This window comes from Macrobrachium rosenbergii, unplaced genomic scaffold (assembly GCF_040412425.1).
Source record: "Macrobrachium rosenbergii isolate ZJJX-2024 unplaced genomic scaffold, ASM4041242v1 171, whole genome shotgun sequence".
Classification (NCBI taxonomy): Eukaryota; Metazoa; Arthropoda; class Malacostraca; order Decapoda; family Palaemonidae; genus Macrobrachium; species Macrobrachium rosenbergii.
The window spans coordinates 5,438,437-5,456,100 of record NW_027100729.1 but is presented as its reverse complement, the minus strand read 5'-3'; the positions used below and the strand labels follow the sequence as shown (position 1 = coordinate 5,456,100).

The 17,664-nt window shown below is 38.5% G+C and overlaps 1 protein-coding gene across 2 annotated transcripts in view; it reads right to left on the bottom strand.

Annotated features, from left to right (window-relative positions):
• Positions 1-996: 996 nt before the first annotated feature.
• LOC136838117 (zinc finger protein OZF-like) overlaps positions 997-17,664 on the bottom strand; it is a 38,237-nt gene continuing 21,569 nt past the window's right edge. Inside the window, exons 2-3 of one of the 2 annotated variants that reach the window (XR_010852880.1) lie at positions 14,431-14,632; positions 997-1,850 (exon numbers count right to left, since the gene is read on the bottom strand). Coding sequence is in view for 1 of the 2 variants with exons in the window: in XM_067102964.1 (XP_066959065.1) it covers positions 12,897-14,324 (1,428 nt within the window). In the remaining variant the exon portion in view is untranslated. Of the gene's footprint in view, positions 1,851-11,310; positions 14,633-17,664 lie in introns of those variants that run through there. The other variant, XM_067102964.1, reaches the window with a different exon arrangement.

The window sequence follows — 17,664 nt, the reverse complement described above, 5'->3', positions numbered from 1 at the left end:
TCAAGAGAGGTTTAGGAAATTCTATATGGAACTTCATGCAAAAAAGGCTGTAGGGGCAAGACACTAGAGGGAAGACTTCAAAGGTAGTGCTAAGAAGTTTCTAACCTCTTGATTCGAGACATCTTAGGTGATGGCCTTAAACACTTAGGGGTTAAGGAGACAATGATGCGGACACTGTCAAAAACAGCTACTCATGGTTGAGCTGGGCTACTTTACATGATTTATACACAACCGTTTCCATTACTTTACTACAACTGAGTTATAAAAGGAATAAGACATTCCTCCCATCAGCCTCGGAAGTAGGTCTATCAAGGAGAGGTTACAACTCTTGATGAATTATCGTGAAACTGCCTCTTCAGGCCTAATATTTATAACTATTATCATCATCATGATCTCTTATATGTATCTACATGCATACTTACATCTACATATGCATGAATAAACATTACTGCACACACACATACTGTATATGCATATATACTGTACATATACTGTATAATATACTGTAATCACCTTTATGTGTTACTCTTGCAGTAATTGAGCTGTAGTGCTAAGAACGAAATACCGAATTCAAAGGTACTTCCGCCTTGCAATTAGACCAAAGTACCTTACCTATGAGAGGAGTCTTCGCTTCCTTGGTCCAAAAACTTGAAACTTGCAAGTTGAACAGAGGAAGGTGAAAAAATCTATATTACATGCAAGTCGTAACCTAGCTCTTAAGCAGCTTCAAAAACTGGTAATAGATGCAGTAGCATCCAAAAACCAGCATTAAAGGTTGCAATTTCCGAGATCGCCTCTGTTGTTTAGATCAAGCGAGCAACATGCCGGCACATCGTCTACGTTGGTTGGCTCCTAAGAGCTCACTCTACAAACACAGTTGTGTTACAGATGTAACAGACAATGTATTACTCAATGTAAAGTTAATTTTATACCCTTAGGTTCAGTAGACTATAACAATAAAGAAATATCAAAAGGTAAGTGAATGATAATACGACAGTACAAAAGTTAATTATTATTATTTAAAAATTATTCACAGCAAACTAGAAAACAAGTATAATTTGACAGCTACGTATCAGAAAAGTAAATTATCACGAACTGGAAACCTTAGAACAAAATACAATTTGTTATTCAACCCTTACAATACAAAACTTATACTTAAGCTATTGACATGTCAAAGAAGGTAAACTGCTTCCCTGCTGGAAACCAGGTTCTGGTGAGCTGAGTGGAGACTGACGATAGAAGTGAAACAGTAGTCGAAGAAGTATAGGTTGGATGGAGATAGAGTAAAAGCAAGGAGTTTAAAGACAGGAACAACCACTACTTCGGAAGGACAATAGAAAAATGGTATACGGAGGGGAAACAATCAGACAAAACATAAACACAAAACTTAATTATACAATAAAATGTGGAAGGTGTTACACCTCCCCCTAGAAGATCAAGCCCAATGGAGTGGCTTGATCATAGTCTAGCACCTTCCATTTCCTGAGAAGGGTGAGAATGGGCACGTGATAAGGCATCCGCGAATATTTTGTCGCTGCCCTTAAGATGCTTGATGTGAAGATTGAAGTTCTGTAGGTATAAAGTCCACCGAAGCAAACGTTGATTATGGGCCTTCGTGAGTTCCAAAACGATCAAAGGGTTGTGGTCAGTGTAAACGAGAATAACCGAGGCTCCCTGCAAGTAACACTCATATTTCTGGAGAGCAAGAACCAAGCTTAATAGCTCCTTCTCTATAGTGCTGTAGGATAGCTGATGAGTCTTGAATTTACTAGAAGTATAGCTAACTGGACGGAGTATCCCATCCTCTGATTCCTGCAGCAACACTCCCCCAGCACCTGTGTCACAAGCATCTACTTGCAAAGAGAAGGGTTTAGAAAAATTAGGGCTTTTTAGGACTGGTTCACTACTCAAAAAAACATTTTAAGTGGTCAAATGCTGCTTGACATCTTCCGTCCCAATCATATTTCTTCTTAGAACTGGTGAGATCACGTAAAGGGGCAGCTAAAGATGCAAAATTTCGGCAGAACCTCCTATAATATGAAACCATACCCAAGAGTCTTTTAAAAGATTTCCTAGTCTTGGGTTCTGGGTAATCAAGTATGGCATTGACATTTGCAGTTTTAGGCCTAACATTACCTCCACCAACAATATGCCCCAAGTAGGAAACAGTAGGCTGACCAAATATGGACTTTTTTCAAACTGATTGTTAACTTAGCTTCCCTTAATCTTTCCAGGAGCTTGATCAAACGCTGCATATGCTCCTCCCAAGAATCTCCTACTACCACTATATCATCTAAATATGCACATACCCCTTTTAAACCTTGGATTGTGTAGTTAATAATACGTTGAAATGTGGAGGGTGCATTGGTTAAACCAGAGGGCATTACCTCTACTGAAATAACCCAAAAAGAGTTATAAAAGCAGATATAAGCTTTGCTTTAGATGTTAACTCTACCTGACAATACCCCTTGAGGAGATCTATTTTTGTTACATATTTAGCCTGGCCCACCGAGTCTATGAGGGCATCTAGCCCTGGTAAAGGGTAACTATCCTTAACAGTAGCAGAGTTTACCCTCCTGTAATCTGTACATAGTCGCACACTGCCATCCTCCTTTGGTACCAACAGACAGGGAGATGCCCACGGTGACTTGCTAGGTTTAGCTAATCCAGCTCTCAGAAGATAGTTTACTTCTTCTCTCAGTACTAGTTTCTTGGCAGGGCTGATGCGATAAGGGTGCTGCCGTATTGGAGTAGTTCCTGGTGGAAGGTCTATATCATGGGTGAGAACTGTAAATCGACCTGGATTTTCCCCGTAAAGGTCCAAGAAAGAGTTAATGAGGTTTTGGAGTTCCTGTGACTGATGAGAAGAAAGATGCTGCAAGGAATATTTTATGTCTTTTAGAGCAGCACAATTGTCTACTGAACGCCAAGAATGAACAAAATCAGGTTCACTTACTTCAGGTATCTGAAGCTTATTAAAATTAACGCTTACAATTTTGTCTCCACAACCAGTTTCAGAACTCCTTGAATGATACCTTTTAAGCAAATTTACATGGATAAGTTGAGTTTTTTTCCTTCTACCAGGAGTTTCAATCACATATGTATTGTTATTAACAGTTGTAATTACCTTATGTGGACCAAAGAACTTTGATGTAAAGGGTGACCCAGAGATAGGAAAATATACCAACACCAGATCTCCTGTATTAAATCTTCTATTTTTGCTTTCCGATCATGAAGGTCTTTCATCTTCATAGATTTTCACTGGCTATTTTACGGACCTTGGAAAGGGTTTTTTTTAATTTATCCAAATATTGTTGTACAGTTACAGTCTGGTTAGAGCTAGGAGGTTTCAGCCATTCATCCTTAACTAATGCAAGGGGTCCTCTTAATAATCTTCCATAGACCATCTCCAAAGGCAAATCACCAAGTGATTCCTGGGGTGAACCACGTATGTCAAACAACATATTTAATTCCCTATGATTGATATTCAACTCCTTAAGGATTTCGGAAAAGAGATTACTTGTAAAATTAGAACCACGATCGGTCTGGATATCCTTTGGGATCCCATAAGTAGGAAAACTGAAAAGGTGTTTTGCAATATTTTTAGCAGATATATTCTAAAGAGGAATGGCCTCTGGAAAATGGGTGTTGGGACACATGAGGGTTAATAAATACTGGTTACCACCTTTTGTCTTGGGTAAGGGTCCAACACAGTCTATTGCTAATTTCTCAAAGGGCTCATGTGGAGCTAATACAGGCTGTAAAGGAGCTTTAGGAATTACCTGGTTAGGTTTGCCAGTTGTTTGGCATACATGACATGTCTTTATGAAATCTCTTACATCCTTCCTTAAATCAGGCCAATAGAATTTATCAAGTATCTTGAAATAAGTTTTATAGTTTCCCAAATACCACCTGGACCATCGTGTGCAATTTCCATTATACGAGTACGTACTGAAGTAGGGACAACAATTTGGTGTTTTTCACTCCATGTGTCAAGATTTGAATACTTGAGGGCCGGTAACAGCGCATTAAGATATCATTATTATGATAAAAAAAGGGAGATTTATTCAAAAATTTCATATCAACAGACTTATCATGCAAACAATGTAGAGATGGATCAGACCTCTGAGCAACTATAAGTTATCCGTAGACATTGTGTTACTTAAAAGATCTCTATCTACTTCCACTTCAGGGACATTTGCTTTTTCTCCAGCATGGGATCAAGTAACCATATGGGTTGGGGTTTGGTCAGTATCTACTCTCTCATCCTTCGTGTCATTCACTGGAATATCAGGGGCAATCAAATTTGGAATTATTAATTTCCCAGCTAAAGCGTTGCCTAGTAACAAAGCAACCCCTTCTAGTGGCAATTCTTTATCAGTCACCCCTAGTTCAACTTTTCCTTTTACAAGCGGACAATCAAGGTAGACATTTGCAAGAGGAATTGATGATATTCCAGTTAGATCCTTCACAACAACTTTCTCACCAGTTAGATTCTTCTTAACATTAGGTAAAGCCTTATTATACAACAAAGTTAAAGCAGCCCCAGTGTCTCTTAATATAGTGACCTTATTCATTTGTCCTTCCTCCCCCAAGGCTATTAATCCTTCAGACTTAAAGTCATCAAACACATCAGATACATTTGAACATACATGCAAAACAGGTTTACTCTGGGAGGTTGGAAAACTTACTTTAGGTTGCACAAATGAATTGCAGAATTTCAGATCCTTTACATTTAGGTTCTTCACAATTACGAATTGTATGTCCCTCTCTCTTACAATAACTACATTTAACCTTGTCAGGAACTTTGGGATTATCATCCGAAATCTGTTGGGGTTTTACTGAAACTGGTTTTACAAAAGTCTCAGCTCGTTCATTGGGAACAAACCTGTGGACTAATGAATAGGTATCTGCCAAGGAAGCAGCCTTCAATAAATTCTTTTCTTGCCCATCTTCGATATAAAGCATTACATTAGGGGGAAGTTTCGTTTTAAATTCTTCGAGAACAATTAGATTCATTAGGTCATCAAAAGTAGTTACTTCGGCACACTTAAGCCATTTTTTAAAAGCTCTAAGCTTGTCAGAAGCAAATTCTAGAAAAGTTTGAGTGTTGGATTTACATAGGTTACAAAATGGTTGTCGATATCCTTCCTCTGTTGTGGAAAATGCGTCTAAAATTGCCTTTTTAACTTGTTCATAGTCATTAATATCATCTAGATGCCTAACAACCTTAGCAGCTTTACCTGATTATTTAGGTTTGATGAGCCATACCCACTGTTAAACAGGCCAACTAAGATGTTTAGCAGTTTCTTCAAATATCCTAAAATAATCTTCTGGATCATACTCTGTGAAGAGGGGAACTAATTTTATATTTTTTGTCAAGTCAAAGGGTAATGATTCTTTCTCAGATTGCCTAGATTTGAGATTAATATCAGCCTTCTCTTGTTCTACCTTAAGATCTAAACTAGCTTGTAATTCTAACCTAGTTTTCTCCATTTCCTCTCAAGAAGCTTGCAAAGATAATTCTTCTTGTTGTACCTTAACAGCTAAACTAGCTTCTAATTCTAACAGAGCTTCCACCATTTCAAACTTTTCTCTTTCTTCTCGTAGAGATAACTCACTTTTCTCTCTTTCTTCATTTAGAGATAACTCCATTTTCTCTCTAACAGATCGTAAAGCTAATTCTTCTTGTTTTAAAGATGACTGCACTTTTTCACACTACTGCAAGACGTTCAAACTCTACCTTTTGTTCAACTGTAAGGAAAGTAGTTTCTGGAATAAGATACTGTCTAGCTTCAATACCCAAGGACGCAATATTCATATAATGCTCTATTATAACCTTCCTAATCTCAGACTTACACATGCTAGAACGTACATCAATGTTTAAATGCCTAGCTATTTCAATTAGGTCTGCTTTCTTAGCATAGGTTATAGTGTGCAATTCAGAAGGAGGATCGGCCACAAACTTTTGTGTATCAAATTTCTCCATTGTGGAAAAAAAAAGGAAACTTCAAAAATGATGGAAACAACTGAATTAAAGTTTTACACTGGTTAAATTAGGACCATAATCATTAGTTAAGTAATAACCACAAAAGCTTAAACCTCAACATAGATTAAAAACAAAAGGCTTATACACAAACATCTTAAATATTTGAAAATTGAATAAGGACGCACTAGAAGTATTTCACTCCCGGTTCTACCCGAAATGAAGTCAAAAGGAAGCACAATCGCTCAGGTAACAACTGTAACTTACTCCACCTCGATTAGAACGGTAACTTTACATACATATGTCAGGCACTGCAGAAGATTCATTCTATACCCCACAGACAAAATGAATAACGCACGGTACTGGTATCTAAGGACCCAGGGAAAGACTATACACATGTGAAAGTCACAGAGTAATAAGATATATAAGGAACTTGTAAACAATGGAACAGCAGATTAACTAGATAACCAACGCACGGAGTCTTGGTTGGGAAAGAAAAAGGGAGGGTAAAAACCATTACACAGTCACCGGCAAGCAAACACAAAAACAGTCACCTAATGAACTAGAATTCAGAATGTTTTCATCAAATAAGGTTGAATAACAAATTACTGATTAAATGTAAAACCACTATCAACTGACACTTAACGAGGTTGTCAAAAAGTATATCATATACAGTAAAATATTATCCTCCCGGACAGGCCCCCATTATATTGTTACAGATATAATAGACATTGTATTACTCGATGTAAAGTTAATTTTATACCCTTAGGTTCAGTAGACTACAACAATAAAGAAATATCAAAAGGTAAGTGAATGATAATACGACAGTACAAAAGTTAAATATTATTATTTAAAAATTATTTACAGCAAACTAGAAAACAAGTACAATTTGACAACTACGTATCAGAAAAGTAAATCATCATGAACTGGAAACCTTAGAACAAAATACAATTTGTTATTCAACCCTTGCAATACAAAACTTATACTTAGGCTATTGACATGTCAAAGAAGGTAAACTGCTTCCCTGCTGGAGACCAGGTTCTGGTGAGCTGAGTGGAGACTGACGATAGAAGTGAAACAGTAGTCGAAGAAGTATAGGTTGGGTGGAGATAGAGTAAAAGCAAGGATTTTAAAGACAGGAACGACCACTACTTTGGAAGGACAATAGAAAAATGGTATACGGAGGGGAAACAATCAGACAAAATATAAACATGAAACTTAATTATACAATAAAATGTGGAAGGTGTTACAGTTGCAAGTAGCTATTCAACACTAAACAGTTTCCTAGCTTTCTCCTTCGAATGTTCATCCATTTCCCAGAGGCTCTACTTTCATGATAACGCACCTTACCATACTTCTTACTCGTTTTAACAGGAGCCGAGGTAGAAGTAAACTAAAGAGCGCTGATTAACGGATTCATCTTTGGCAAAAGGAAGTGAAAACGAACACCACGAGCTATGCACCACTTAAATACTAAAGGAGAATCAACCAAATCACAGTTGAAACCCCTAAAGTCTAAATGGAGGAACTATGACGGGAGAAAACGGCAATCTACAGACAATGCCGGTGAGGCAAAAAACGCCAGAGAAGGTGACATACCACAGAACATCAGCAAAGATGTCACAGAATGCCAGTAGTGAGCACTGGATGGAGTGAATGGGTGCTGGATATCTGGGTGAGGAAGGTAGAGGATTCTTGCAAGACATTACCACTAGGGATTGTCGTTTTGGAGCTTTTTCTTTGTCCCGGGATCCCGGGATAAAATTAGTCCTATCCCGGGATCCCGGGAATTCCCAGGATTTTCAGTTGTCTAAAATTATGCATTATACCTTGTTTTTCTTTCAGGTTTTTGATGTGCTTAGCATTACTAGATATGCAGAAATATTACTGTAGATTGACTGTCTTATTAATTCCACCTAATGTTTAATTACAGCATACACTTTGATTGTCAACAACGTAAGAGGAATAAGAACAAGAGCTAAAATATGCTTCATTTACTACTTTATTTTTGTTCTGCTTCCAAATTCCAGTGCGAATGAAAATGTAAATTATAGTTCATTATCATTGATAAAAAAAATACATTTGTTTTTGTTTATACTCAGTAAAATGAAAAGAGTACTTAATGACAGACAATGTAGTAAAAATAAATGAAGAAAAATTAAATGTATGCATTCTTTATGTATAACATGAACTAAATGAATAAGAAGTTTCTCATACAATAAGATCTTATATAACACGACACAGTGGACGGTACCCCACACGGGCTGCAGTCATTCATCACAAACACTTCTTGTTCAAAACCTGCTGCAAACTTGTTCAAAGCATACACTCTGTTGGGACTGCTTCACATGATTACTGTCCCAAATATACAAAATAAAGCATTAGGTATATAAACAGTAATACTGTACTACGTTTCCACATGATGAAGAAGGAATATGTTCCTCTTGAAAAATCTGCAAACTTATACATGATTATTTTGTCACAGTTTTACACCCCTGTCCCCGATAGATTTAGTTCTGCAATAAAACGTGAAACACTGAAACAGACGCTTTATCTTCCCTCCATGGATTTATTTGACAAGCCTTATCTTGCAAAAGCATGGCAACTTGAAATTTTACAAGATTTGAGCAATTTTACAAGATTTGAAAAATTTTACAAGATTTTAGCAAATTTAGCAAGATGCTGTTGATGGGAAAATACAATTCACTGAAAATATAAAGTACTTTACATAAATATCAAAACAGTGACATAATCTAGATATCTATCATTATGATCATAAGGATAATGACAGAAATTATCTGTATTTACAGTATATAAAAACATAAACAGAACAACAAGTCTACAATCATCCTGCAGTCAAATTTGTCCCTATTTTTGTACTTGATTTTTATCCCGGGATTTCTCAGGATTTGCAAAAAATATCCCGGGATTATTAAACCTTGAAAATTGTCCAGGATCCCGGGAAACAAACCCTAGTTACCACGTAACCGTGACGACAGTCGGTGGCGTCTGCACAACACTCAGGAGGCAATTACCGAGGAGTAAGAGGTGTTCTATCACCAGGGAGGCGACAAAACCCCCACATGACAAAACCCCCACCGACAAAACCTCCACCGACAAAACCCCCATACGACAAAAACCCCATATGACAAAACCCCCATATGACAAAACCTCCCTACGACAAAACCCCCACCGACAAAAACCCATATATTTTCTGGAAGCAGCTTACTGAAATGACTAGTGTATATATAGTTTTTTCTTTTAAATCGTTTATTAAAGAAGATAAGATTATAAAGTAAAAATTTACAGTTTCGTAATATTTATTACACAAAACATATAGGAAGTCAGAATTTATATATTCTTATATTTTTTGCTACACCATTAAGAAATTCTTCGATGTCCTTCTTACCATTACTAAAATCAAGACAAAGATTTTGCAATCGCGATTGCAATTTTACAGTTTCTCTCTTAATTTCCTTACGAAGAGGTTCTCCGATGGCATTCTTTTCCAAGCAAGTTTGAACCATCAGTGCATCTTTGTTCAGAGCTTCAATTGCAACCCAAACTGTGGGATGACTATAACCAACCAGGTATTTAAAAGTATTGTTCCAAGTTTCACACTGGTTATTTGTACGGTCTTCGCCACTAACTGTTGCTTCATACACGCTCCATTTTTCATGAGGAAATAATGGTGGAATTTGTCTTGCACGACGCTTAGTACCTGTCACATACGTCGAATCAAAATATGCCAACAGAGGTTCAAGATGGCTAGGGCAGTTCAATTTAAGGAAATTCATGCCATCTATGATTCTATCAGATGAAAGAAAAGCAAGTCCGTCAATCATACCACAAAAATGTCTTGTAGATTCATCTTCCTTGTAGATACTGCTCAGTCCTATGCTTTGTAGTTTCCGCCATGTATTCTGTGTTAAATGGTAAAAAGGGATTTTGACAGAGGAAAAATCTATTTCTGAGGAAGGTCCCGTGTCACCCGGTGAAATTCCATTACAGCACGAATTTCTAGGTATAACAATGTTAGATATACCAGAGAAAAAGAGCTTTCAGGAAAGCTGGGGTTACTACCCCCAGTCGACCGTCTTTAGAAGACGTCGGTATAATGAAGGGTGAGTGAAATACCACTACCACGGAAATATACTCGAAAGACCTCTCCTTATCAAAACCCCCGTAAAAGAGCGGTGAGCCGTTACAGCTCCCACACTCTACACCCGCCAGGACGGCGACACCAGCGCTCCTCTCCTTTATCTAGAACTGTTGTAAGAAATTCTTGATAGATTTCCTGTGATCTGCCGGAAAGGAAGCCATACACACAGCTTATCGCTGAATCACCGAGAGGAGCTCTAATAACAAATAGCTGTTCAAATAACACAGGAGCCGATGCAAAGGTTCCATCCATATACCAGGTATGTGCCTTAGCTAAATGGTCCATCGCATCTCTTGTTGCAAATATAATGATTCGATTATTGGCTTCAGCACCATTATCATGAAGAAGAAAAGGCACAGGATGTTCTCCTCGTGTCATAGTCCATTCACCTAAAATCTTCAAGTCCTTCAACGATTCGGGATCCTTAGGGCGTCCTTCTTGGCGTTTTCTTTGAACATATCTTTTAACTGTATTTATATTTCCCATGGCAATTCTTCCGTCCTGAGTCATACTCTCCAACGAATCCGCTACAATGCGACTAGTATTTCCTCTAGTTGATTTGGCCTGTTGATAGAGGGTTGTATGCACTTTTGCTGCTTCCACTGATCCTTCATCTCCCGCATGATTATGTTCAATAATTGAAATGATGTCCGATATTGCTAAATTTGTTGTTATTTTTCCATGACATCCAAACGCTGATCTTCTGGAACATTTCCACCTCATCGTAGTAGCACTGGTGGATTTTTTTAGTATACATAATTATAACCTTTATAGCACAGTTTCTCTCCACCTTTATTATTACGGATGACTTCCACGATGAGCAAAGGAGTACAGAAAAAATTATTTCCACTCAAACTAAAGCTCCGTCTTAAGAAAAAAAAAGTCATTTTGTAATAATTGTAAATAACTAGCAAAGGAGTATTGTCAATACAAATTTGTTGATAGTTTGCTAGTTAACAGACGAAAACAGTGAAAGCTTTCCTTGTAACCACTGTACATAACTTATCGAATAACAATAGGTAATTTACTAATTTATCGCCTCTCTCTCTCTCTCTCTCTCTCTCTCTCTCTCTCTCTCTCTCTCTCTCATATATATATATATATATATATATATATATATATATATATATATATATATATATTTATTAACTATCCGCACTTTCATTTGGTTTTTGGTCATGTGGGGGTTTTGTCGTGTGGGGTTTTTGTCGTGTGGGGGTTTTGTCGTGCAGGGTTTTGTCGTCATGGGGTTTTGTCGTGTGGGGGTTTCGTCGTATGGGGTTTTGTCGGTGGGGGTTATGTCGGTGGGGGTTATGTCGTGTGAGGGTTTTGTCAGGCATTCTCTATCACCAGGCTAACTCACTCTAGATAAGTAAGCGGCGGAAGAGGAATAGCTACTATTACAAAAAGGAATAACTGTCTCAAGATGACGAATATGAGGCGACACAGGAAAACTGAGTAAGGGGGGGGGCGGGTTGTCGTTTGCTTGGAGGACAATACCGGGTGAGCAAATGATAAAAAAAAACCAATGCGTGGCTCAGAACTACTCAGACAAACATAATGTCTGTATTCCTAAATAACTCTACGGTTCACACACATCCCTATCACTCTCCCTAAAACAGGCTACACGTGAGTCAGCGAACGTGAGTGCCAAACCACTAGACAACTCATCCAGAGAACACACCAAACCCGAACCAGAGAGGTGGCAAAGGGCACAGACCTTGGTCCTGAGATATGCCGTGGTTCCCTGTCTGGGGAGAAGACCAATGGACCAAGGCCAGCCCAGAGGGCAGGCTACAGACAAATCCTAAGGCTCCAACACCTTCTCTCTCGCAGAGGAAAATGAAAAAAGATGATCACTATGGGGGGAGGGGTCTTTGTCCTAATACATATGGTCAAATTTCTAATCATAATAAAAGAATATTTTTCAATTACCTATTATTTTCCTCCTGAACCACACAGGGAGAAAAGAAGGTGGAGCAGGAGTGAGAGAGGAATTAACCTAGGCTACCAGGTAGGTTAATGGAGGAGGAGGAGGAAAAGCAACAGAGGAAGACCAAAGGAAATGGCTGAGAAGGCTTATGGTGTGCTCTAACGAATTGTCTACTTAAACTATCAGCCTCTAGCATCTTCCGATACTTCACAAAATTTTCACCCTCTCATCAAACCACTCATTATCTTCACATCAAGAAAACCACACTCCTACCTCAACAGCTAGGCTAACATATAGGCTACATGGTCATGCACGACCGAGAAATTTGGTTTCCACAAACTCTTTCCTGTATAGCCAAATGCTTTCATCTCTGCTTGTTGTAGATGACATAACACAAAAAGAGAAAACAAGCACAATATCATACAGGAGAAAATATTCACACTGTCTGCATAAAGACACAGCACGAAGAACTCTGACATGACCATAAACAATCGAACGCTGCCTGGTGGGAAACAGGTGATTACAGAGACAGTCCTGGTGAGCTAGCAAAGCGTTATTTTTTTCATTCTGTATGTTGATCACACCTAATGGCACAAAGATATGAGCTAACTTTAACAGTAGGTAAGATTGATAACAAACAATTGACATTTTACGTCCAGGAAGTGTTTTTTTTTTACCGTATCGACAAATTTCCAATCTCCCCAAGTGAGGGTTTACTGTAAATGGCTACTTTCCAGTATCAATTCTCATATGAATTATACGATGTCTCTTCTGGCATATGCTTTCCAACATTCCTAACACATGAATGGCTTCTTTCAAGTATGAATTCTCATATGACCTGTAAGATGTGATTTCCTGGAAAATGGTTTCCAACATTCCTTGCACATGAATGGCTTCTCTCCAGTATGGATTCTCATATGAGCTGTAAGACTTGGTTTCTGGGAAAATGCTTTCCCACATTCCTTGCACATGAATGGCTTCTCTCCTGTATGCACTCTCAAATGTGCTGTAAGACTTTGTTTCTGGGAAAATGCTTTCCCACATTCCTTGCACATGAATGGCTTCTCTCCAGTATGCATCCTCATATGAACTGTAAGATGTGGTTTCTGGGAAAATGCTTTCCCACATTCCTTGCACATGAATGGCTTCTCTCCAGTATGGATTCTCATATGATATGCAAGATTATGTTTCATGGAAAATGCTGTCCCACATTCCTTGCACATGAATGGCTTCTCTCCCATATGCATTCTCATATGATCTGTAAGATGTTGTTTCATGGAAAATGCTCTGTCACATTCCTTACACATGAATGGCTTCTCGCTAGTATGCATGTTCATATGACGTGTAAGATGTGGTTTCTGGGAAAATGTTTTCCCACATTCCTTGCACATGAATGGCTTCTCTCCAGTATGCATTTTCATATGAGCAGTAAGATTTACTATCCAGGAAAATGCTTTCCCACATTCCTTGCACATGAATGGCTTATCACTAGTATGCATTCTCATATGAACTGTAAGACTTTTTTTCTGGGAAAATGCTGTCCCACATTCCTTGCACATGAATGGCTTCTCTCTGGTAGGAATTGTGATATGACTTGTAAGATTAATTTTCTTGTAAAATGCTTTCTCACAGTCAGTGGATCTGAAAGGCTTCTCTCCATTCTGACTATTCCTTCTTTCTTGTTTTACTTCCTTTTTGCAAGTTAGTGGATCTTGTTCATTCACTACTGAATTCATTTCATAAGAATATTCATCATCTTCATTAGACTCACAGAATACCTCTGGCTCTATTTTGATGTCCATCAATGGATCCAGAGACAAAGAGTCATCATTATTGGTTTCACTAAAGGCAGCCATGTTGCTGTTTTCTTGATTTATGGAAGGGTGTGATAATGCACCTTCAGTTTCACTTTTCAAAGGAAATTCTGGAGGATGTTCTGGATTCATTCTTGGCATGTGTCCTTCAACATTCAAAACATTTTTCTCCCAATATGCTACACTTGGTGAACCTTTTTCAATCTCAGCTGAATTCCTTTTATATGAATATGCATCACCTTCATTACACTGTAAGAATACTTCTGGCTCTGCCTTGATATCCATCAGTGGATCCACAGACATAAAGTTACTATCACTGGTTTCACTAAAGGCAGCCATGTTCCTGTTTTCTTGATTTATGGAAGGTGGTGATAATGCACCTTCAGTTTCACTTTTCAAAGGTAATTCTAGAGAATGTTCTGGATTCATTTTAGCCTTTTGTCCTGCCCTGTTCTGTTCAATTGACAACTCTTAACACAAAATTGTTTACAAATGATTATCCAATAAATCTGTTATAAATTAAGCACTACAATACCTTGAAGGACTACAACCAGATTTCATTGCTGATGTCTGATGTATGAATCTAATACTCAGAACAGATTTTACTTGTTGTAATTTGTAAAGTAAGAGCTGCTATTGGTAATGTTACATGTAGTACCATCAAACACACAATCATTCCCAAAATCTTGATGCTGCTCAAAACTGACGAAGGAAGGAAGGTTCTTCTGAGGGAGAATCTGAAATCAAAGAATGCAACAAAGAGTTAGGAAACAGAATGCCACAACTGAAACAAAACAAATTTAATTCAGGTTCCTATAAAGGCCTCAGGCCAATTAACAAGGTGTGCATTTGGCAGCATCCAAATATTAATACAATCTAACCAAATGTTGTCCAGACACAGCATCGAAACATTCCTGAGGCAACGATACAACAATGTAATAACAGTTAATGTTGACTCCCTCCCTCTCACATCTGCAAACCTTCTTAGCTTAACATTAGAGTATTACTTATGAACATATCCTTATTAACAAATCAAAGGCCAGGAAGAGAGAATGCAAGAGACCAGCATAAGAGTTTCGTGGGGTAACAGCGGGAAGGGTATGCAGTATACAGTCAATGCTTAATTATATATGATCCAGTTATACACAAGACCATATTATCCACAGATGCAGCAGACAATAACGAGAAAAAATAGGAATGGGTGAACTGAGTAGTAATTTCAAGAGGGACGAAAGTTTTCAAATTAGTTTCACTGATTGTTACAGCAGATACAATACATGAGTAGCTATTAAGACCAGCAATACTGACGACAGTCTTGGAAGGTATGACAAATTGTTTTCTGAGCCATACGAACCACAGCTTTTTATGAAGGAGTATCTTTCAGTGCAAGTTGGAAATGGGGTAACTGGTGGTAAAGAAGGGTGAGCAAGGGAATTCCCCTCACTCGCATGCCATCACCAAGCATTTCTTCTTTTGGCCTCATGAACAAAGAGGGCTGGTTGAAATGGGAGATACATGATATAAGGTTTTAGTTTGTATACCTATGAAAATTTCATATTACAGTATTTCCTCAATTACTGCACCTGCATACGCACTGTTTGCGACCTGGCAGTATCCACATTTACCTCCAGCCCACCAAAATCTACATGAATGTATACATACATAAATAAAATGAATAGAGTTAAAAGCCTATAGGTTTTCAATGCTGCAAGGGTGGGAAAACTACACATTTTTATTGTAATTTGTATTTTTCCTAACATACAAACCTGAAGGTCTTTACATATGGATATAATTGCAGCGTGAGTTGGGAAAACAGCTGTTTAACTTTAAACAAGGTGGTTAACTATTGACGGTAGGGTGGGAGTCAAGCCCACCCCCGTCATTATGGATTCACTTTACCTTTCGGCCCAGGTACCAGAATGAGGCTTGAGGTGAGCCATTTATGCAAAGACCTTCAGGTTTGTGTGTTAGGAAAAATTCAAATTACTTTAAAAATATGACATTTTTATAATAAAATAAAGTTTTATTTGTACTTACCCAGTAATTACATAGCTATTAGTTTCTTTTAACCGGCAGCTCAAAATTTTGAAATTGCGGGTCCGCTAGTTTGTTATGGTTGTGGCGACATGCCCCGTTCGCTTTCGGGTGCAAGAGAAGGTACAACATAGCAAAGAGCTCCAATTTGTTTATGCCCTTATGTCCATGTGAGGGGAGGCGGGTGGCCTCCGATTATGTAATTACTGGGTAAGTATATATAAAACTTTATTTTATTATAAAAATGTCATTTTCATATAAGTAACTTACCCAGTAATTACATAGCTGATTCCCACATTGAATGGGGGTGGGAATGTTGGACATATCTACCCCAAAACATTATTAATAGTACTGAGTTTGAGAATAGAAATTTCCTAACACTGAATCAATGCTGTTGAACCTTTCCTGATAAGAGAGCTGCTACAGTAAGATACTGCCTCTGGTTGGCGCTCATCTTATCCAGTAGAGGCGAGGCGTAAAGTGGGTGCTTTGTAGCAATGGACTAAATTCCGATGGCTAGCAAAGTATAACAAGATGCCCCTGCCCAGGGCGCAGTACCACACGAAATAACCAGAGTAAATATTTACCATAACCACCAAAAATCAAATTAAAAACACCAATGCCCCACCATAAAACTAAAAGAATGGAGGGTACGCCAAGTACATAGTACTCCCAGGCTTCCCAAAAATCATCACCCTAGGCAAGGCGAAGAGATTGAAGGAAGGACATTGCTTTCTGCGTTTCCTTCGCCAACACCACTTCAGCCGCATAAAACAGACCCAAGGTACTGCATTAATCGTAAGTCGTCTCGATATCCCTTAAATAATGCGATGTAAACACCGACTTGCACTTCCAAAATGTCACTTGTACAATTGACGTAAGGGACAGATTGCACTTAAATGCCAATGACTTAGCCACTGCTCTTATCTCGTGGGTTTCATGTTTAAAGATGAGCGTGAGTCTTCGTTCACCATGGAATGTGCTCCGGAAATCAGATTCCTCAGAAAAATGCCAGGGCTTTCTTAGACAGGGGTCTAGAGGGATATTTCACAGAGCACCAGAGGCTTCTTGAAGTACCACCAATGTCCTTCGTTCTGTGAAGATAAAACTTAAAGCCTTACTGGACAGAGAGTTCCTTCTTCTTCAGATGGACCCACTATCTTGGACAAGTTCTTGATCATAAACGAACGAGGCCATGGATTCAATGGCGATTCGTTCTTAGCCAGAAAGTCTAGCGATAAGGAGCAAACTGCATTCCCCTGAGAAAATTTGATGTTTCTGTCTAAAGCATGGATTTCACTGGACCTCTTAGAGGTGGCCAAGGCGACCAGAAAAAGTCTTCCTAGTTAGATCCCTTAAAGAGATAGATTGCATGGGCTCAAAACATGACTGGAAAGCCACTTAAGGACCATGTCTAAGCTCCAGGACAGCAAAGGTTTTTTCTTTAGGCTTTGCGGTGTCAAAGGACTTAATCAGTTTGGACAAATCCTGGTTCAGAGATAAGTCCATTCCTTTATGGAGGAAACTGAGCTAAGCATAGCTCTGTATCCTTTAATGATAGAGATAGAAAGTCCTTTAGCGGAGTGTAGGAACAGGAGAAAGTCCGCTATTTCTGCTACAGAGGCCTTAGAAGAGGACATGTTATTTTGTCTGCACCAGGACCTGAAGATGGACCATTCTGCCTGGTAAACATTATCTGAAGACTGTCTTCTACACTTCTCAATTGCGTCTGCAG